This window comes from Eschrichtius robustus, chromosome 8 (genome assembly GCF_028021215.1).
Source record: "Eschrichtius robustus isolate mEscRob2 chromosome 8, mEscRob2.pri, whole genome shotgun sequence".
In the NCBI taxonomy this organism is placed as follows: domain Eukaryota; kingdom Metazoa; phylum Chordata; class Mammalia; order Artiodactyla; family Eschrichtiidae; genus Eschrichtius; species Eschrichtius robustus.
In genome coordinates, this window is record NC_090831.1 from 123801131 (window position 1) to 123823102 (window position 21972).

The following is a 21972-nucleotide window of genomic DNA, read 5'->3' on the forward strand; positions in this document are numbered from 1 at the left end:
GGAGGAAGTCTTTCACTCTGTGGAAGGAAGAAACAGGCCCAGAGAGTGGAAATGACTTTCCCACTCATAGCCAGTGGCAGATGTGGAACTACAATGCTGGAATTCCACAAGTCTTGGTTGAACTCCCACTAGGTACTCAGAAAATAAGATGAATGAGACTCTTTATTTAAAGAGTTGATGGCCTAGTGATTTCCGGCCTCTGGGCGGGGTTTTACACTTTACAAATGCTTCTGTAGAGGATAGAACCAATTAGGGTCCTGCAGAAACCCAGTTGTCCCTCAGTATCCTCTGGGGATTGTTTCCAGTAACACCCCCACACTCCCCCCCCCCCCCCCCCCCCCCCGTCCCCCCGTGGATAACAAAATCTTTGGATTCTGGAGTCCCTTATATATAAAATGGCATTGTATTTGCATATAACCTACACACTCATGTCCTCTTGTATACTTTAAATCACCTCTAGATTACTTATAATAATACAGTGTAAATGCTATGTACATAGTTCCCTGTGCCTGGGAAAATTCAAATTTTGCTTTTTTGGAACTTTCTGGAGTTTTTTTTTCCCCCTGAATATTTTCAGTCTGCTGTTGATTGAAATCACAGATGTGGAACCTGCGGATACGGAAGGCCGACTGTAACTGGAAAATTATTAACTCTTACAGATGAGTGAGTCAAAAGTCCAGGGACAGAAAGTACCTTTTGTAAAATCTGCACAAGAAGATTGTGGCAAAACTGATAGAATTGGGTCCCCCGTTTCTGTTATGAGGCTGAATGAACAGCAGCTGGGCCCATGGCAAACGCTTAGTAGGCAGCTGCTGACTGATTAGAATAAGATCCATCGGCTTAACAGTAAGGTTTGTAGCAAGTCTCAGAATGAGGCCAGCTTCTCTCGATATCAACCTCCTGTCCCAAAGGCGGTTTCTAGGCAGCTCCGGAGACAATCTGCCAGTGGGAGTTGCCCTGGCTGGCCGGCCCCCTTTGAGGTAGCAGTGTGAGGAATTTTATTGACATAAAGGAGCATTTCCTTCCGATCTGGGTGAGTAGATGTGAAAATTCTCTTTCCTGAAGGTCTCTGGGAACAGAAAACCCTCCTTGGCCATCTGGACCCTGCCTCTAAATCAGCAGTAACACTCGACCTAGGAACGTTGGTCGCTCTTTCCTCAACAAAAAGGGAGGGGTTGGATTTAATGATGTCTAAGTCTCTCCTGGAGACCCCAGGTTCATTTATCACGCGCCTACGACGTGCCTAGGACCGCGTGAGTGCGGAGGGCGATTTCTCTCCCGTCGCACGAGACTCGCACATCTCACTCTAACACCTGGTGTGCTGTAGTGCCAAGTGCCATAACCATGTCACATGCACACTCGAGTGTGATCGTCGGAGCGGGGTTCGTGCGTCTTGTTCCCCCGGATCCCGGCACCAAGGGCGGTGCGGGCGCGTCGCAGGCGTCGGACGGAGAGTTGCCGAGCGACTGGATCGGTTTCAGAGCGCGCGTCTGCGCGGCCTGGACGGGGAGGGAGAGCTCCGCGGAGAGAAGGAGAGGGTGCTGCCGCGCCGTCGGATCACCAGCTATCCGGCCTTTCCCCCTCCCCTCCTCCCCTGGGAGACCGGGCCTAGCGCCCCACGCCAACGCTTTAATGCCTGGCGGGGCCGCGGCTGGCCCCTAGGGAGGCGAGGTCAGCCCGCCCACCCAGGCCATTGGCTCCAGAGAACAAAGGAGCCGCCCCACAGGCTTCTCCGATAGGGCTGAGCTGGTCATCTGAGAGGTGCAGCCAATCAGATGGCTGGGCGGCCCCGGGGATGGCCAGGCCTGCCAGCCAATCAGGGGCGCGTGCCCGCCCCGCCTGCCCCGGGACTGGCGGGGCCGGGGAGCTCAGTGCCCAAGTCGCCCCGGGGTGGCAGTTCCCGTTAACCTTAGCCACAAAGTCAAAGGTATTTATTCCCGTCCCCTCCCTCCGAGTCCCTCTGAATCCGGGTGGGGAGGGGCGTGCGGAGGGACGGACCGTGCCGCGGGGCCAGCGTCCGGCCCCGCTCCTCCCGCGCTGTCTCCACCCAGACTCGGGCTGGAGGCGGCCTCGGGGTCCCCCGAGCCCCCCGCGCTCTCAGCCCCGAACTTTCCCCACCCCTACACAGCTCACGGGGAAAGGGGCCCGGGTCGTGTGTGGGAAGGGGCTGCAGGCCGGGTCAGAGCTGGAGTGGGGCGTGAGAGCGGGAGAGGCGCGGAGGTGAGCGCGGGGACTGCCCGCCGGCTCCTCCGGGCGCGCTCTGCCAGAGCCTGTCCCAATATTCGGGAGCGGTGTCAGCCTCCCCCAAAGATCGAGTTCCTGCAGGGCGGGAGCCCCAGTGCTCGCCGCAGAGTGACACATAGTAGGAGCATAATAAATGATTAAATGAGTGGGCCTGAGGATTGGGGGCGAGAACAATGAGAGGGAAGCACCACAGAAATTGGAGATGTTTGTGTAGGGGTCTCCCCGAAACCTCCATTCTAGGAAGACAGGCATAGGAGCCAAGATCTCAGTGGGGCTGGGGGTAGGCGCTGGGGGTTTCTTCCCTCGTGAAGGTGGAGGGTATAGAGATGCCGCCCCCTCCAGCCCTTTGGGAGGATGGAGCCTGGTGTGTGTCTTGGTCCACCAGACCTGGGGTGGGGTGTGGTCATAGCCCCGACGCGAGGCCGGCTATGTCCAGGCTCCACTATTAGGTGTGCATTTTGGGTCCAGGTGTTCATCTGTAAAATGAAAATATTAGAGGGTATTAGTCTCCTTTCAACGCTAAGGTTCCATGATTCTATGCTTCTAATCTGTTTTGGACTTAAATTTCTTTTATCTAAATGTTCCTTTGTTAAAATTTTTATTAATGGTTTACAGCATGCTGGACCTCGTGCTGGGTGTTGGGGAGAGAGAAACACTCCCTGTGTTAAGATGTTTACAGTCTTCTTGTGGAGACAAAGTATCATTATACTATGTAGATGGTACTGGGTTGGCGGGGTGCACAGGTTAAACAGAGAAGGGCCCCTAACTGAGCCTGGTGTATCCACAAAGGCTTCCTGGTGAAAGTGATCCTGGATCTGGGCTGGGCAGAGAAGAGTTGGGCGAGGGTATTCCAAGACTGATAACAGGTGTCCCTAGACACGGCAAGGTCAGGGAGTTGCACCTGGGGACAGTGGGGTAGGTTGGTGGTACAGTGAGAGGTGAGCAGAGGCCAGATTTTAAATGGTCTTGCCAAGAAATTTTTAGCAGTACCTGAAAGTGCTGGGGACCCACTGAAGTGTTTTAAGCAAAGTAGTAACATGTCTGAATTGTAATTTTAGGACAATTGCTTTGAGTCTGGGTGGTGGATGGATTGGAGGGGCAAGATGAGCTATGAGAGCAGCGCAGTCTCCAGGTGAGCAGGGCTGAGGCCTGAACTAAGGCAGCAGCGGTGGCAGATGCTGGAGGTATTAAAACAGCGCTGGTATGATTTAGTGACCTGTGGATAGTGAGGGCTGCGCTCTGCGGTAGTGAAAGGTGGTGGCAGTTTTGAGAGGCCTGGTGAGTCCCACCTGGAGGGGCAAAGGATGCCCAGGGCCAAGCGCAGAGCTGGTCTAGGCACCTGCTCCCCTGGTGAGGGTTAAGCTGAGGAATCTGAGGTTTCCTAGCATGGGGGTGGCCTGCAGGGGAGAGTGGGCCAGGTGGGCAGGAGACCTGAGTTCTAACTTTCTCTGAGGCAGGGAATATCCCCTCTGGGCCTTGCTTTCCTCATCCAAAAAGGGGGAAACACTCCTTATCCTTGCCAAGCTCCTTTGAATGCAGCAAGGGTGAAAAAGTGTTTATAAGTCAAAATGTGACAACTGTCCAAAGTGTTGTTAGCAGTTGGTTTCATCCCTTGCCTTCGATCAGGTAATGGGGGTCCCCAGGCCCTGTCAGGCTCCTGAGTCTTACATTTGGGGCAGAGGAATATGGGTGACGTTCTATCCTCTAATGGGAGACAGGTGAGCAAAGACTGGGGATGGGGATGCCATGGGTGGGGGACAGGCCTGGGGGCGGGGAGGTGGGGGAGTGACAGTCCCAGCAAAGGTGTGCATGTTGGGCAGGGCAGGTGGGGCAGGGGTCCTGGAAGGAGGTGCCTTGGGGACTGGCATGGGGTTGAATCCGGGACCTCTGGGAGGTGGGCGGGCATGATGGGATAAGGCAGCTGCCCTGGCTGCCCTGGCCGGCCCTGGACCTTGTTCCCAGGGAATGCTGGCGGAAGCAAACTGAAGTCACTGAACTGGGCTCTTCCTATCAGTTCTGACAACTGGGTAGTGGGAGGGGGTGATGGCAATGCAGTGACCTAGAAAGAATTCATCTTGCACCTTGTGAACATTTTCCGGAGTCCTTTCGCAATGTTTCCCTCCTACTGCTTGATGTAACAGTTCTATACAGAGGACCAAGCATTATTTCCATTTGCAGATGGGGAAGCTGAGGCCCAGGGAAGGAAAGTGGCTGGCCCGGGGTCACGTGACTAACCAGAAGCAAAGCCGGTCCCAAGGTCTCTGGCCTCCCTGTCCTGGGCTCCTGCTGCTACGTGTGGTCTTTCTGTGGGACGATGGCCTGCCCTGCCCTCTTGCTCCCCACCGCTGTCCCCTCTCCTGGGACTGAGGACCACAGTGTTTGGGAGGCTGAGGTCTGAAGATGCTGGAGTAGGAAGGCGGGGATGGGGAGAAGGGGGAGGACGGGGGGAGGGCTTGGAAGAGGTAACAGTGAGGGTGCATGGGGACACCTGATCCGGTAGTGAGTAGAGCCGGGAAGTCGGAGAGGAACGAGGGAGGAGCAGGGAGGTGGATGGGAGAGAAGGATGGGGTGGGGGCCCTGGAGGGGCTCAGGGATTGTTCTGGGAGTTGTAGAAGGATGCCGGGCATGCCTTATGCTGGGATGTGGGGTGGAGGCAGGCTTCTAGGTGGTGGGTGGAGGTGACGCTCACCTGGTCTGGGCTAGGACCTCGGCCTGCCTGTCTGTCCTCGGGCACCGGGCCATAGAAGGTGGGAAGAGCAGTTGCCCTGCCTTTCCAATACCATTTTAAAGCCACTTGTTGGGGATGGTTTGCGTGTCCTCCTTGGTCAGAAACGCTGGAGGAGAGGAAGGTGTGAAGTCTGGTGGGTGCAGGGATGGGGGACCGATGCCTGGAGAGAGCGCTGATTATCCAGAGATCAGCCAGAGCACAAGCCCAGGGACCAGGCCTCGCGCAGGAGTGGCTCGCGTAGGATTGGCCTTTGGGAGAGGGCCTGGGGGCTGCGCGATCAGTCCTGGGAGACAGAGGCTACACCAGCTCCTCCCCGCAGCAAAGTCGGGGTGTGAGGCCGTGGGGCTCGCCTGAGCTGAGCCGGCAGAAGCGTCCACGGCTCTGTAGTCCAGCCCCCCGCCTGGCGCTCAGGGCCCAGCCCCGGCCCTGCTCTCCTTACCCCCGCCCCACAGCCTGGCCCGGAGGAGGCCCTCCTCCCCAGCCAGTCTCCATCTCCCGGGAGAGGCGGTACCCGGAGCTGCTCTGCAGGGAGCCCTGACCGTGACAGCTGTCCACGCCCGGTTCCTCTGCGAGGCGAGCTCCCGTTGCTGAGCAGAGTTTGGGGTTCCTGTGTGGGCGCCGGGGGCCTCCAGAGGTTCTGAAGCAGCTTGAAGGGTAACAGTTTAGGAGGAGTGAGCTGGCCGTGGGGTGTTTGGAGAGAGGGCTCAGAACCTTCGGGTGTGGATTGTTCTCAGGCCACGAGAAAGAGAAAGAAAAGACTGTTTAGAAAGTCTAGTGTTTCCCCCAACCTGATGCTCACGGCAAGCCCCCCCCGGAGCAGGCGCTTTCAGTCACCTTCGCCATTGGGAACCTAGGCCTAGAGGTGAAGTGATTTGCCAAGGGCAGGTGGGCTGGAACTCAGGGCCCCTGATTCCGGGTCCAGGCGTGCGTGGGTCTGAGGAGAGGGGCAGCCAATGCGAGTGGGGCCGACTCGGCCGAGGAGCCAGCCCTGCGGGGCTCAGGTTCCCGGGGGAGAGGGGAACGGCCTGCCGCCTCCTCCTGGCCAGACCTCTGCAGCGTGGCCCGCCGGGCAGAGCCTTGTCCTCTTTCTAGGGCTTTCCGTGCCCCTCCAGCTGCAGCGCTGCTGCCTCACGCCGCCCCCCTCCCCTCAGCTTACCCCACCGGTACCCCAACAGTGACTGTTCCCATCACCCGCTGTCGCCTCCTCTCCCGGTGGCTGCATCATCCCCTGAGTTCCGTTCCTTGGAGCAGTGGACCTGGAGGGATGGTCATGGCTTGTGAGGATACTTGTGTCAGCAGGGGGTCACATGGCTGTTTTCTCCAGTGTGGAAGGGGAGTGGTTTGTGCTCGTGCGGTTCACGTTGGCACACTTGTGTCTCTGGATCTGTAGGTGTAGCGGTGGATTTTTTAATATTTCAGTCTCTCTGTACTTTGCATATGCAATTTTGCAGGTATTCTCATGTGTATGAGTATCTCTGTATTTTTGCATCTTTGAACATTTGTGTACTTAGCCGCCTTGGATGTTAGATATGATTGTCTCTAGATGTGTTTTTGTGTGTTTAGTGTTTAGATCAGTTTCTTCTTGTATGCCTATGACTGTATTTTATCGATATATTTATTTATTTATTTATTTATTTATTTATTTATTTATTTATTTAATTTTTGGCTGTGTTGGGTCTTCGTTTCTGTGCGAGGGCTTTCTCTAGTTGTGGCAAGCGGGGGCCACTCTTCATCGCGGTGCGCGGGCCTCTCACTATCGCGGCCTCTCCTGTTGCGGAGCACAGGCCCCAGACGCGCAGGCTCAGCAGTTGTGGCTCACGGTCCTAGGTGCTCCACGGCATGTGGGATCTTCCCAGACCACGGCTCGAACCCGTGTCCCCTGCATTGGCAGGCAGATTCTCAACCACTGCGCCACCAGGGAAGCCCTATCAATATTCTTTATTGAAGTATAGTTGATTCACAATGTTGTGTTAATTTCTGCTGTACAACAAAGTGATTCAGTTATACATGTATACATTCTTTTTTTTTATATTCTTTTCCATTATGGCTTATCACAGGTTATTGACTATACTTCCCTGTGCTCTACAGTAGGACCTTGTTGTTTATCCATTTATACATAAAAGCTTACATCTGCTAACCCTGACCTCCCACTCCATCCCTCCCCCAACCCCTTCCCCCTTGGCAACCACCTATGATGGTATATTTTAAATGAAACATCCACTGGTATTAACTGAAATCCATTTCCCAGGCCAGGGACATCATTAACCTGTCCTGAGGTATTTGTTGTTGGTGATGCAGCACTGGGGCCACAGGGGCCCCGTCTTCTGTCCTCCCATTTCTTTCATTCGTTCATTCATTTATTCATTCATCCAGTATAAGCTAAGCTCCTTCTGCGTCTCAGGCCCGGGCAGGCAGGGCCACCGCCATCCTGGAGCTTTATATCTAGAGCCATGTCGCCCAGCAGAACTTCGTGAACCTGGAAATCTTTTCTGCTGGATGTTATGGTAGCTCTAGCCACGTGTGACTGTTGAACACTTGAAGCGTGGCCAGTGTGAATGAGAAACTGAATTTTAAACTTAATTTATACACACTTAAATAACCAACGTGTGGGCCTAGAGGCCAGACTCCTGAAAAGGAGGCCCTGGTGGCTTAAGGTTTGGTACACTCTGCACCTTCTGTTAGAGGCAGCATGGTCCAGGAGCAGGAGCTCTGGCTGGGGCAGGCCCACCCCAGTTCGTTCGGTCCTGGCTCCAGCACTTACTAGCTGTGTGACCTTGAGCAAACCGCTTAACGTCTCTGAGCCGTGGCTCCTTAGGATGAAGTGGGCGGTGCTTGCTGAGTGCCTGGTTCACAGTCGGTCTCCCTGTCCCTACCGAGTCTTGGCTGGTCACCCCCTTTTTCTTTCCAGAGCCAGGTCAATACTGAGGTGACCAGGGAAGCCCCCGCCCGCTCAGTGAATGAGGGAAGGACAGACGGAGTCTGCATCCCCCCCGGAGGACTCCGAGAGCACGCCCTCAGGGGGAGGGCTAGCTGGAGCCTGCGGGCCCTCGCCATGCCCTTCCAAACGCTGGCCTGGGCTGCTCCCCGGGGGACTTGATCTACTGGTGTGAGGGCGGTCAGCTTGATGGGGAGGGTACCTTGGGAAGACTGCCTCCTGTGCGCACAGGTGAACGGTGGCAGATGGTGTCGCCCTGGGTGGGGCTCCTAGCTGAGCAGGGCCTGTGAGCTGGGCCTTTGGCTGGAGTTTGGGAGATGCATCCCTCAAAGCCTGAGCTACTGGTGGAGGCCACGTGGCCGGTCCCCACTCCACTGGTGACAGAGGACACATGAGGTGCCATCTCCTTCTTCCCCACGTGGGGCCTGAGTCTGTGAAGAGAGATGTACTTGGCTGGTGGAAAAGGTCCAGGGCCCTGAGATCTGGAGGATGTGGAGTGACCCAGACGTGTCCCTGCACCGCCTCTCCTGGCCCGTGGCCTTTGTCCACCCCCAGCTGCTGTCTGCCTTCCCCCCAGATTTCTGCTAAGATCAAAGCCCCTTTGTTACCTTCCCTGCCCCCAGACCTCAGCACCTGCCCCAGGCCACAGTCCCGCTTTGTGTGACGTGGCAGTTGTCATGGCAGCTGTCCCGCAAAGCCTCCCCGTCAAGGGGCTCTCCTCCCAACTGCGGCCTGACTCAGAGCCAGGGGCTGGGAAGGAGGAGGTGACTGGGGCCCTGTCCTGAGACCCACCCCCTGCATTTGTCCCGCCCTCCACGGGACCTGCTGGGCAGGGAGGGGAAAGGTCATCAGAGCTTGGGGTCGGGGAGCTGGGTGATAGACCAGGTGGGCCTTAGGGACTCGGTGTGGGCGTTGGTGGATGGGGATCGGCCCCCGTTGCATCCTGTTTTCTGGCCGGGGTCTCCTGCTGGGCGGCCTGCTCGCCGTGTCCCTGGGCATCTCTCTCTCCAGTCAGCTGAGTGATATGTCTGGTGGGGCGAGAAGAGGTGTGCAGTGCGGTGCATCGGGGTGGGGTGTGCGGGGGCCTGGCCGGCCTGGAAAGACACTGCCACATGCAGGGACCTTCTGCCGTTCGGCTTGTCTCAGGGGTTTGTCTGAGGACACCTGTTGGCCTGTTTTCCAGACACAGCCCACCTGAGCACACAGGTGGAGATGGGCCCCCAAGACATAGCCCCTGCCCCCTGTTCCTGTCCTCTGTGCCTCTCCTCCTGTCCCCTGCCCTCTCCTTTCTTCCTTCTTCCCCTCGGGCCCATGAGGGTCCCTTCCTCCCATTTCAACTTCTGTTCTTTCTCGGACCATGAGCTCTGATGCAGCTCAGTGACCCCCTGTGAATTGGTCACCAAGAATTGAAGCCCTCCTGCCACCTGAGGCGATTTTGAGTTTGCAGTACCTCTTAAGACAGAATGGATCAAGTAGGACTGATTTGATTTGGCTTAAGGGGCCTCATTTGTGTTGCGTAGGGGTTTTGTGAATGAGCCCAAGTCCCACCTGCTGTCCTTCCCCCTGAATTGTGGCCCGAGCCTCCACCCCCCTGTCTGAGATTCCCCATATCAAAGTGGCCTCTTTGTTCACCAGTCCTCTGAGTCTCCTTAGGCAGACATTAACTCTCCAGTTGGTGAGAGGCTACCCCATGGCCTGGGATGCAGAGTGACCTGGAAGGAAAATGTGGTGCTAAGGCAGGAGCACTGGCATCCATCAGGGGCCCCGAGGGGGGCCTTCTCCTGCCCTCATTTGTGGCCCCCTTTTCTCTGCACCACAGGCAGGTTTCAGTGTCTGTAGTAACCCACAGCAGGAGTGCGTAACAGACCCCTTTTGGGGAAATAGAATTAAAAACCAAATCTCCTGCCAACTCAGAAAAACTCCCCGCAAAAGTAGGAGAGAAAGAAAACACGTTTTTAACTGAATAAGCATTGGACTGGAATGTGGTGCACATCACAGGCAATCTGCTAAGAGACTATAGACAGAAATCTCACCTGTTACACAGTCCAGCACGGGCAACCCCACTGCACACGTGTTCTCCAGGGAAAGCATAGCCAGTCCTCGGGTAAGAGGACTTGACGGCACCATTTGTCACACAGAGTTCACCCTAAATTCGCCTGGAATTGGGTGGCCACGCGTGATAGCTAATTGCCTTTGTGCAAAGGAAACATCCACTGCTTGTATCTTGGTGACAGAAGGAGGTTTGCAGCCCGGAGCCCGGTGCTGCTGGAGAGTCAGGCTCCCACCTCCCACGGGCAGGGGACACTGGCCGCTGTTTCCTTGATGTTTGCATTTCGGAGAGATGGCTCCCAGGTCCTGGAGAAAGACGGTCCTGGGTTGTAAAGCCGGCACGAGGCTTAGTGAGCTTTAAAAAGATTTATATACACCTCAAAGGGGCAGAGAGAGAACTTCCAATCAGAAGTTCTCTAAAGAAAATACTCTGAAAGAAAGGGGAGGGTTCTCTTTCCCTTTCTGCCCCAGGGAGGGTGAGTTTTCTATTTCTCAGATTCGTATCTCCCTGACACCCCTGCCCCCCACCTCTCCGGGCAGGGTCCACATCTCCAGCCTGGGTCCCTGTCCCCGGAGTAGCCGCTGGAAAGGGACCTGGGAGAAGGAAGCGGGGAGACCCTTAGAATGGGGTTTCTGGGAGGCTCTCCGGGGCCCGAGGTGTGCAGCAAGGGGAGGCTGGGTTCCCCGAGCCCGAGCGGTGGCCGAGCAGAGGTTCCTGGTCCTGCAGCGTGAGCCCAGCCTCCCGTCTCGTGGGGCAGAGGCTGGGGCCTGTTGGGAGTGCAGGGGGTCGGGGTACAGGCATAGGAAACGAGATCCCTGTCCTCAGGGGGGGCCGCCCGCAGCACCACGTGCAGCTGCCACATCTCTGAGCGCACATAACCAGCAGCATGTTGGTGCCACACATGGCTGTTTGGTGCCTTCCACGTGCGGGCTCTGTCCCGGACCCTGGCACTCGGCAGTGAGCCCGGGAAGTCCTGTCCTCCATTCCTGTCGGGGAATAAGCAGAAAAGTAAATATCCTGTCCGGTGGTGAAAAGTGTCAGGGAGGAATGGGAGCTGGGGTTAGGGTTGTGACTTTACACGGGGTTGCCAGGGAAGGCCACTCGGAGGAGGTGACATTTAGGCTGGGGCCTGGAAGGGGCAGGGGCCGCGCCAAGGGCTCAGAGCAGCAGGGCCCGTCCCGATCACGTTCCAGGCACCAAATGAGCCAGTCGGGAGATGTTCAAAAGACTGAAGAGTAAAAAAAGATGAGCCCCAGATTGGTGGATGAGGGATCAGGTCCCTAGGACCCAGGTTGGCCACGTGTGTTCTTGCCCAGGGGTGGGGGATGGCTGTGAGGCCCCAGAAGGGTTTGCACTGGAACATGGACGGGGGCTTTGAGAGACGGGGGGCTGGCGATTTTGGAGGGACGGTTCTTCCCTCCAGGGTGTCCTCATGACCACGTTGCAGGGTAGGGGGTGTCTCTCAACTTATTTGAGTTTCCTGGTTCTCTCTTGTGGCATCCTTCACACCCCACCCCGCAGGTGATGAGAGTGTGGGCATGAGGCTCTGGTCTGGGGGTTAGAAGCCCAGGGACCTTGCCCAGCTCTGCCGTTCGGCCACCTCTGTGACTTGGGGCATGTCAGCGGCCCTCTCTGGCCTCAGTTTATTCTTCATAAAATGGGAATTATACACATTTTACCTGCCTAGCAGGTATATGTGCTTTTAAAAAAAATCCTGCTCATTTCGACAGAGGTCATAGAAAAGCTTTTGAAAAAGAGGGACTGCCTCCTGTGAGGGGCATTCGTCCTTGTCCCACAGGCCAACTCTCTTTCCTTTGCTCCCATCTCACCCGCAGACGGCCGCGCCGGGAGCCGCCGTGCTGATGCCGAGGGGCCTCCGGGGATGGAGAGTGGCCTGGCTGGCGACAGCAGCACAGGTAAGAGAAGAGGGGCAGGTGGGAGCCCACCACGGCCCCCTCCCCAGCCCCGTCGTCCCCGTCCCTCTGTAGCTGAGCAGGAGTTGCTGGTGGCCTGTAGAACCACACGGTGGGACCAGGACACTGAGGTCACGTCCAAGGATGGAGCAAACACAGATGGGGGCAGGGCTAAGAACTGACTGCCAGGCAGGGACACACACACACACACACACACACACACACGCACGCGCACACACACACACACACACACACACACACACACACACACCCATGCAGAAATCTGCTGGGGGAAGATCAGGTGTCTGTCAAGCGCTAGATCAGGGAGTGCTTGGTGTTGGCGCTGATCACACACCGAAAGCCAGCGCTCTGGGGAGGACACGTGGCCGCAACAAGCCCCGCTGTTGGTTGGTCAGGAGAGTGTCTCCAGTTCGGTCCATTAAGCTTCCCGGGGTCACACAGTTCACGGTCTGTGTCAGCTGATGCACTTGGAGCCGGTGGTGAGGAAACACAGCAGTTAGTGCTGGTGTCTCCCGGGCAGGGGGCAGGCACCGCTGACAGTGGGAAGTGCCCTGTGGAGACCCCTCCCCAGCCGCCCGCTTCCCGCTTCTGGGATGGAGCAGCCCCTGGTCTGAGACCCGCTCTCAGCCTCTGTGGCAGGCGCTGTTCTGGGTGTAGCTGGGCTGCACGGTGGCTCTGGCCCCGGGAGAGGGGACTGGCCCAGGCCCGGGAACTCTGCCCCTCGCTCAGCACAGTCACCAGGTTTCTTTACGTCCCACCCCTTCCAGGGGAGTTGCCCCGTAGACCCCAGAGCCCCCGCCCTCCCAGGACAATCACTGCAGTGGAACTAAGATGAGACAAAAATCAGGCAATTGGATAAAAAAGAAACAAAACACCAGCTCAAAGGAGGCAGTATGATATATGGACGCCACACTGTTCTGGGGCTGGGTCCTGACACAGACGGCAGTGAGTTCAGCCACCCCACTTCCCAGTCCCCCCCAACCCCTGCCCTGGGCTGTCGCTTTGAACACTGAGAGCACTCGAGGTGTCTGTGTGTGTGTGTGTGGGGGGGGGGGGCTGACATTACAGTAATTACAGGAAAACCTAGGGCAGACAGTTCCAAACATATCAGCTGAAGGACCCTTTTGCCCACGTAAACTCATAAGGGAGATCCTAATTCAGACGTGAGAGATGGGCTCCACCAGGGCCTTCTCTGCCCCGTACGGCAGCTTCAGCTTCGGGAAGAGGTAGAAAAACACTGACCTGGACCCTGGAGCCACTGGGGCCTGGGGGCCCCCGTGAGCTCAGCCTCCACAGGCTGCCACGCCTGCTGGCCAGGCTGCAGGAATGACTCTTCTGGAAGGCCAGAGCTTTCAGATAATTGGGAGCTTACCTCTTTCAGGTACCTTTTACTTTATATTTATTTTATGTGTTTTTTAAAATTGTGGTGAAATATACATAACATGAAATTTACCATTTTAACCATTTTTAAGGGTACAATTCAGTGGCATGAAGCACATTCACGTTGTGGTACAGCCATCACCACTATCCATTTCTCGAATTTTCCCATAATGTCAGAAACTACCCATTAAGCAATAGCTCTCCATTCAGCAGCTTTTTATTTTATCTGAACCATTTAGATAAAAACTGATGCTTTTTATGCTGACTGAGGACCAGTACCTTTGGAACAGGCAGGCAGAAGCCTGTTTTCCTCTGTATCGGTGTCTGATCCCTACGGGAAGGTGCCCGTGACGACTGAAGTCCCAGCAACACACGTCACAGGTCTACACGCGCCACCCCTGGGCTTCAGGGCCTCCTCATACAACCCAGCCACCGTGCTGGATATCAAGGCCAGGTTTAATCAGGGAAAGGCGGTGGCTTTTGTGGCGCTCTGGGGCATTAATGGGTGCCCTGTCACTTGGGGACAGTGGTGCCCCGCTGACTGGAGTATATTTTGGATTCACTACATGACCACCAATTTGGACAGCTAGCCCTGTTAAATACTTCCGCTGGCCAACAATTCAGTGCATCTAAGGAAGCATTCTTAGAATCAATGAAACTCATTACACGTGGGTTTTCGATTCCTGCCAGTACACAATTTAAATCACCACTTTCATTTTCAAATTATTACTCCTGATAAAATGACCTCTCACAACCGAGCATCTGGGGAGGCCTCACGGCGTCGTTTCGCCAGGTGGAAAGCTGGCCCCTTGCAGGTGCTTTCTGTGACACTCCCACCCTCCCACCTCCGCCCCCATGGGCACCACATCGGTTTCTTTGCCCCCATGTGGCCAGTCAGGCTGTGGAGTGGAGCAGAGCTCTTTGGCCTCAAAACTAAAGGCCACCGGATTAGAGGGGAGGTTTTCTCTTTATTTCCTAAGATATTTTAAAGACTTAAAAATTATAATGTTTGAATTTTTATGAGAATATTCAAGTAACACATAGAAAGTGTGAGTCCCCTTTGACTTCTCCATCTAATCCTGCTATGGTCCATATCACCTGCAGGGTGGCCACCATCTTGGGTTTGGTGTGAACCGTCCTGGATCGGGCATGTGTATGTACACAGAGAGGGATGGTTTTATTTTCCATAAGTTGGATCAGATGACTGATACTGATTTTCAATTTTTTTTTCCTCTCTTAAAATGTTTTCGAAATCTTTTCACGTTCGCCTATATAGCTCTTTTCAATTGCTGCATAGTATTCCACATTATGAAGGGAGTGAAAATTTTATTAGACTATTATTGATGGGTAATTAGGTTGTTTTCCCCCTTTTTCCTAATTACAGATAGCACTTCAGTGAATATACTTAGATGTTCCTCTTTGGACTCATATGTATTTCTTAGGATAAACACCTGGAGTGAAATTGCTAGGTGGAAGAGGCGGAAGATTGTACACATTTATAATTTTAATAAGCACTGTCAGGTCGTCCTCAGAGAGTCTGAATTCGTTTAGGCCCCCAGCATATCCATGTTGTACTTACCCTCCTATGTAATTTCCATGTGTATTGTGAAGTCGGGATATTATCAACCTCTTCAATATTTGCTGCTGTGATGGGTGAAAAGATGCTACACTGTTATTTTCACTTTGCTGATTACTAGCGAGGGTGCACCTCTTTTCTTCCTGTCTATAGGAGTCCTTTATATACTCTGGATATTAATCCTTGGTCTGTCATATATCTGCACATATGTTCTCCTAGACGTGTGCTGTCCAGTAGGTGGCCAATAGCCACATATGGTTATTTAAATTTAAATTTAGATTTAAATTAATTTAAATTTAAAAAAGTAAGTTCAGTTCCTCGGTGGTACTAGGCACATTCCAAGTGCTCTGTAACCACCTGTGGCTAGAGGCCGCATGTATCAGAGAGCTCGGATGTAAAATGTTTTCACTCTGTGGAAAGCTCTGTTGGAAAAGGCTGCCCCGCACAATCATTTCTAGTTCGCTCATATGCAGTATCCTTTGTCGTACAGGGGTTTTAAATTTAGTTTTTATGTTTTGCAACCTGTTTAAGAAGATTATCAATTACCTCTAGATTCTAAACAAATTCTCCTAATTCTTCTAATACTGTATTTGCTTCTTGTAAACCAGCACTTAAATCCATCTGGAACTGATTTTCATAAACAGTATGAACTACAAATCTAACTTGAATATTTTTCCCAAATGGAGAGTTAGTTGGTCCTAAATTGATGAATAGGCCAGCCTTTCACTGTTGACTTGGAATGCTACCTTGTATCGCATATCAAACTTTTCTGTTCTTTTGATGTATCTGTCAGTTATGTGTATTCTACACTTTTAATAATTGTTTTTAGCTTTTCTTTTTTTTTTTGGTGGGAGGGACACTCACAGCCTCACCTCACCTGGCTCACTATGGGACATCCACGTCAATACAACTGCATCAGTCAAGACTTTTATTAAATGGACTTTATTTTTTAGAGCAGTATTAGGTTTACAGAGAAAATGTGCAGAAAGGACAAAGACTGCCCTATACCCTTCTCTACAGTTTCTCCTGTTATTAACATTTTGCATTAGAACGGTGCAATTTTTACAATAGATGAACCTTTATTAACACATTTGTATAAATAAAGTCCATAGTTTGAATTAGGGTCCACTCTTTGTGTTGTACATTCTGTGGACAGATGCTTAATGTCCTGTACCTACCGTTACAGTATCAGGCAGAGGAGTTTCACTGCCCTAAAAATCCTCTGTGCTCTGCCCATTCGTCCCTTTCCCCCTGACCCTTCAACCCCTGGCAACCACTGATCTTTTTACTGTCTCCACAGTTTTGCCTTTTCCAGAATGTCATATAGTTGGAATCATACAGTGTGTAGCCTTTTCAGATTGGCTTCTTTCACTTAGTCATATGCATTTAAGTTTCCTCCATGTCGTTTCATGACTTGAGATCTCATTTCTTTTTATCACTGAATAATACTCCATTGTATGGTGTACCACTGTTTATCCATGCACCCAATGAAGGACATCTCTTGGATGCTTCCACGTTTTGACTGTTATCAATAAAGCTGCTATAAACATCTGTGCGCAGGTTTTTGTGTGGACATAAGTTTTCAGCTCCTTTGGGTGAATACGTAGGAGAGTGATTTGTTGGATCGTATGGTAAGAGTATCTTTAGTTTTGTAAGAAACAGACAAACTGTCTTCCAAAGTGGCCTTAACATTTTGCATTCCCACCAGCAATGAATGAGAGTTCCTGTTGCTGCACAGCCCCGTCAGCGTTTGGTGTTGTCGGTGTTTTGGATTTTAGCCATTCTAATGGGTGTGTGGTGATAGTATTTTAGCTTTTAATGTTGCATAAGCCAAATTCTTCCTTGCTCATTTTTAGAATTTCTGGGTGATTTACACATATAGTAAATGTTATAATTTACTTAATTAGGATTACACTGAACTGAAACATTTCGGAATGGAGAGCTTCTTATCTAGGAATATGAGGTACATGTTCTTTTATTTACATTTTATCCCTTCAGTAAAGTTTAATTGTTTTCTTTATGTTTTGCTTGTATATTAGGTATACTTACAGTTACTTTATTGCCATTTTAAAAAGTTATGAATTTTAATGTTTTTTATCTGGCAGTTTTGTGGAAACTTTTATTTCTAAAACTTCATCAGTGGATTCTCATGCACATTCTAGGTTAATAATTATCAGCAAATGACAGTTCTCTCCTTTCCAATATTTATATATATCTTTCTTTTTTCACCTTGTTCCTAACTTGAATAGGCTTCTAATCTTTTGCCTTCGGTTATAACATTTGCTGCAGTTTCTAATACAGCTCCTTTGTCAACCTAAGAAAATTGCCTTATGTTCCTAGTTTGCTAAGAGCTTCCTTCCTTCCTTTTGTCTTTCCCCCTCCCTCCTTTCCCTTTTCCTTCTCTCCCTCCAGAAATGATGTTGCGTTTTATCATGGGACTTTTTCACATCTATTGAGATAGTATAAGGCTTCTAATGTTTAAAAGGTTAATGTCATCAACTGTGTTGAGTCATCTTCGCTTTCCTGGAAAAGATCCAGCAAAGCCAGGATAGGTTGTTCTCTTAACACTGCCAAACTTGCTTTGCCAGTGTTTTTGCTTGTTTGTTTTTTGCATCTACTTTCAAAGAACGATAAACCTATAATTTCCTGCCTACCCCACCCTTGTCTTATTCTGGGTCATGTTAACATGTAAGCTTCCCCCCTCCCCCTGCCCTAGTCATGGTCACAGTTTATGTAAGCTGGGAATAGTCCTTCCCGTGAAGTTTTAGTAGAACCTCTTTGTACGGTTCAGGGGCCTGTTACCCATTTTTGAGGTTGAACTTTAGCTTTCTTTTCAGTCTCTTCTAATTGTTTCTATAGACATGGTTTCTACCTTTTCTTGAGTCCGTTTTGTTAATTTATTTTTCTTGCAAAATCATCCATTTTACATAGATTTTTCAAATTGATATAATGTCTATAAATGGTATTTTGGGATTTATCAGAATCCTTTTTATATCTTTGTGTTCCCTTTATCCTATCATCTCTGCTTTTGTCTTTATTAATTCCTTCCTCTTACTTCCTTGGGGTTTACTTTGTTGTCTTTTTAATATTGGCAGCGGTTTTTTTTTTTTTTCGGCTGTGTTGGGTCTTGTTGCTGCGCGGGGGCTTTCTCTAGTTGCAGTGAGCGGGGGCTACTCTTTGTTGCGGTGCGCAGGCTTCTCATTGTGGTGGCTTCTCTTGTTGAGGAGCACAGGCTCTAGGCGCTCCAGCTTCAGTAGTTGTGGCTCGCAGGCTCTAGAGCACAGGCTCAGCAGTTGTGGTGTGTGGGCTTAGCTGCTCCGCGGCGTGTGGACTCGTCCCGGACCAGGGATTGAACCCGTGTCCCCTGCATTGGCAGGTGGATTGGCAACTGTTGTTTAGAGTTTCTCTTCTTTGTTCACAACTGTTTCATTTATTTTTTATTGAACATAAACTTTTTCTTGAAGTATAACACAGAAAAGTGCACAGGTCGCGGGCTGTATAAATTCTCCAAGTGAACACACCCATGTAACCAGCACCCAGATCCAGAAGGAAAATGTTGCCAGAGCCCCAGAAGTGCCCCAGGCCCCCTTCCAACCACAGTGCCCTCTATCAGGGGGCCATTACCCTTCTAACTCATCCATTAGTTGGCAGTTTTGACCTACGTATAAATGGAATCAGTCTGTATGCAGTGTCTATAGCAAACCTTTTCCATCACGGCTTATGTCCATGAGCCCAGAAGCAAAGCGCCCTCCTGACCTGAGCACAGTGTAAGGGGTGGGTTAGCAGCAGAGCGTGCTGCTGGTGTGTGGGATTCGTTTAGTACAAGGACGAGGCAACAGCTATTCTGGGCGCTGAGACCTTTCTGGCCTTTCTTGTTCATGGTTTTGTTGAAGAAAGGTGAGGCTGCCAAGAAGGTAAGGTGCTCACGCACCATGGCTGCTGCCCCGGGGAGGCCTGGCAGGGATGCGGGGCTTGGCTGCCCAACCCCTGGCGGGGGGGACTGGACGTGCACTCGTCCAGCAAGTGTCCTGCACGTCCATCCCCTTAGGAAGAGAAGGAGAAGTTTTGAAACTTGGCCACTTTCTGCTTGCTTCCTGGGCCGGAAGACTTCCCTGGATTGGCTTCTTTACCTTCTCTGCATCCCCTGGGCCTCAGGGTGGAGGAGGCGGGCGGCGGGGTCGTTGGCACAGCAACGCTCACCTATCGTTTCTTTCTTGTCTTTTTTCTTTGCCTTCCTGCACACCCCAATCCCTCCTTTATTTTCCTTTCCACCCTCCCTCCTCTCTTCTTCCTTCTGCATCCTTTTCTCCCGCCCTATTTTCTGCCAAGCTCTGCCCTCCTGACGCTTCTTCCCTCCCTCCCGCCCTTTCCCTCCACCCCACGGAACACCAAATGACTCTCCCCGTCTCTCTCCCTTCGCCTCCGGCAGGAGATGTGCTGGTCATGAAGATCAAGCAAGAGAAGCCAGAATGGCTGCTGCAGACGCTGGGGCCACAGGCCGCGCTTTGCCAGAAGGATAAGGAGAACATTTTCCAGCAGCGTCGGAGCCTCCCGCCATGCCAGACCGTGGGGAAGCCTCGAGCCTGGGGGGGACAGGAGGAGACTGGGGGTCCAAGGTGGGGCCCTCCCCTTGAGCAGGACGGCGGGCCGGCAGGCCGGGCTCCGGGGGTGACCGCCAGCCCCCTGAGCCCCGCTCTTTCTGCCGGCGAGGGTCACTTCGTGTGCCCGGACTGCGGGAAGAGGTTCAGCTGGTGGTCGTCCTTGAAGATCCACCAGCGCACCCACACCGGCGAGAAGCCGTACCCGTGCGTCAAGTGCGGCAAGAGCTTCAGCCAGAAGCCCAACCTGGCGCGCCACCAGCGGCACCACACGGGCGAGCGGCCCTTCTGCTGCCCCGAGTGCGCTCGGCGCTTTAGCCAGAAGCAGCACCTGCTCAAGCACCAGAAGACCCACTCCCGGCCCGCCAGCCACCCGTGCCCCGAGTGCGAGCGCTGCTTCCGCCACCAGGTGGGCCTCCGCATCCACCAGCGCGCGCACGCCCGGGACCGCCAGGGCGCCCGCGCCGGGCTGCAGGCGCTGCTCCGGGACGCCACGGCCCATCGGGGCTGTCGCCCGCGGCCGGGGCCCCGGCGGGGGCGCCCCGAGTGGGCCTGGCTGGGGCTCTGCCAGAGCTGGTGGCGCCAGCCCGGGGCCCGGACCGCCGCCCCCGCCGAGCCGCGCCAGTTCATCTGCAACGAGTGCGGCAAGAGCTTCTCGTGGTGGTCGTCGCTGAACATCCACCAGCGCATCCACACGGGCGAGCGGCCCTACCCGTGCCCCGAGTGCGGGCGCCGCTTCAGCCAGAAGCCCAACCTGACGCGCCACCTGCGCAACCACACGGGCGAGCGGCCGCACCCCTGCGCGCACTGCGGCCGCAGCTTCCGCCAGAAGCAGCACCTGCTCAAGCACCAGCGCACACACCTGCCCGGCGCCCCGGCCGCGCCGCGCCCCAGCCGCGCCGCGCTGCGGGCCCACCAGCAAGCCCACGCCGCCGCCGCCGAGCCGCCCGCCCAGGGCGCCCCCGGCCTGTTGCCGCCGCCGCCGCACGGCCCCTCGCCGGCCCGGGGGCCCGGGGACGTGCCGTGGGGCCGGGCGCGGGCGGGCGGGCCGGGCGAGCCGCGCCAGTTCATCTGCAACGAGTGCGGCAAGAGCTTCTCGTGGTGGTCAGCGCTCACCATCCACCAGCGCATCCACACGGGCGAGCGGCCCTACCCGTGCCCCGAGTGCGGGCGCCGCTTCAGCCAGAAGCCGAACCTGACGCGCCACCGGCGCAACCACACGGGCGAGCGGCCCTACCTGTGTGCCTCCTGCGGCCGCGGCTTCAGCCAGAAGCAGCACCTGCTCAAGCACCAGCGCGTTCACCGGGGCGCCCTGGCGCCCACCCCCAGCGCCAAGGGCGCGGCGCTCTAGGGGGCTTGGACCCAAGCAGACCCATGGGCGGGGTGGGATGTTTGCGTGGTGCGTGTGGGGAATGACCAGGAATGGTGGCTTTTAGAACCCCAGGGGGTGAGACCCTATCACAAGGTGCTTTCTTCAAGGCTCTCAGACCTGAGACCAGAATTCCACAAGCATCCCAAAACGGGGACCGGAAAAAGTCCCGGGAAGGGCTGAGGGAGGAGGTAAGATCAGACATCCTCACCCTGGAGCCTGGATGTGTCTGTGATGGTTGAGGCCCATCTGTGTCCTTCCTCGGAGGTGGGACCGCAGCCCTCGGGCACTGAGTGCGGGGGCTGTCGACGGCCCTGGGCGAGGCTCCCTGGGTGAGATGGCGCAGGTCTGGACTGGTCAGCTGTGGCGCCAGCCAGCCGCGCTCAGCTGCCAGATAGCCCAGGGGCGTCCCTGTGGGGGAAGTCTCAGCAGACTGAGTGATACCCAGATGGGAGCTGGGGCTGGGGAAGGGCACGTCTATGCCCGTGCGAGGCCAGTGCCCAGCACTTAATGGCTACTCAAGACATGTTTTTGGAAGGAGGGAATGGTTTGATGGTCCTCAACACTGAGTGCCCCGCTGCCCAGGGTGCTGTGGTGGCCGGCTTGACCCTAGGACTGGTGTGTGTGTGTGTGTGTGTGTGTGAGAGATGGTCAGGGGCTGGGACTCGGGGGGCGGGGGTGGTCTCAGCTGGGGTTTGGTACCTTGGGGAGGGACCTGCAGCAGGAGAGCAGCGAATGTGCTGCTCTGACTCGGTGGGCACTGCCCGGGATCCTTATCAACGCCGGTGTTGCAGAAGAGAGAAATGAAGGATTGATTGTCTCCTGTGGTCTCCTTTCTAAGCCACCCTTCCTGTTCTCTGGGACCTTGTGTGCTTGGAGGGATCCATTTGCCCCAGGACGAGGGCAGGGAGCTTTGGCCATGAGTGTAGCCAGTCCCCATGGCCAGTTCTTGCTGGGGGTGGAGGGCAGTATTCTCTTCCCCTGTTCCCTCTCCAAGACAATTTGATCACTTCCCACATACCCCCCTTGACCTCTAGCCCCTCAGAAGTCACTCCTCATACCCTTCCAAAAGCTGGGGTCGGCTGGGGCCCTAGTGCTAGCAGAAGAGCCCAGGGCTCCAGCCCGTCTGTAGCCTTGGACCATGTTCTTCCCACAGGA

At 54.2% G+C, this 21972-nt stretch overlaps 1 protein-coding gene across 1 annotated transcript; it reads left to right on the forward strand.

Annotated features, from left to right (window-relative positions):
- Positions 1 to 1858: 1858 nt before the first annotated feature.
- On the forward strand, positions 1859 to 21478 carry ZNF775 (zinc finger protein 775). The gene is made up of 3 exons (XM_068549668.1): positions 1859 to 1927; positions 11793 to 11873; positions 19277 to 21478. Exons 2-3 carry the CDS (start codon positions 11840 to 11842, stop codon positions 20794 to 20796), a joined length of 1554 nt encoding a protein of 517 aa, XP_068405769.1. The 5' UTR covers positions 1859 to 1927; positions 11793 to 11839; the 3' UTR covers positions 20797 to 21478.
- The last annotated feature ends 494 nt before the right edge of the window (positions 21479 to 21972 follow it).

Excerpts from the sequence above, each read along its gene's own strand:
- ZNF775 (XM_068549668.1), top strand. The coding sequence starts at position 11,840 with ATGGAGAGTGGCCTGGCTGGCGACAGCAGCACAG. Across the intron at positions 11,874-19,276 it reads GGCTGGCGACAGCAGCACAG|GAGATGTGCTGGTCATGAAG; the intron begins GTAAGAGAAGAG and ends CGCCTCCGGCAG.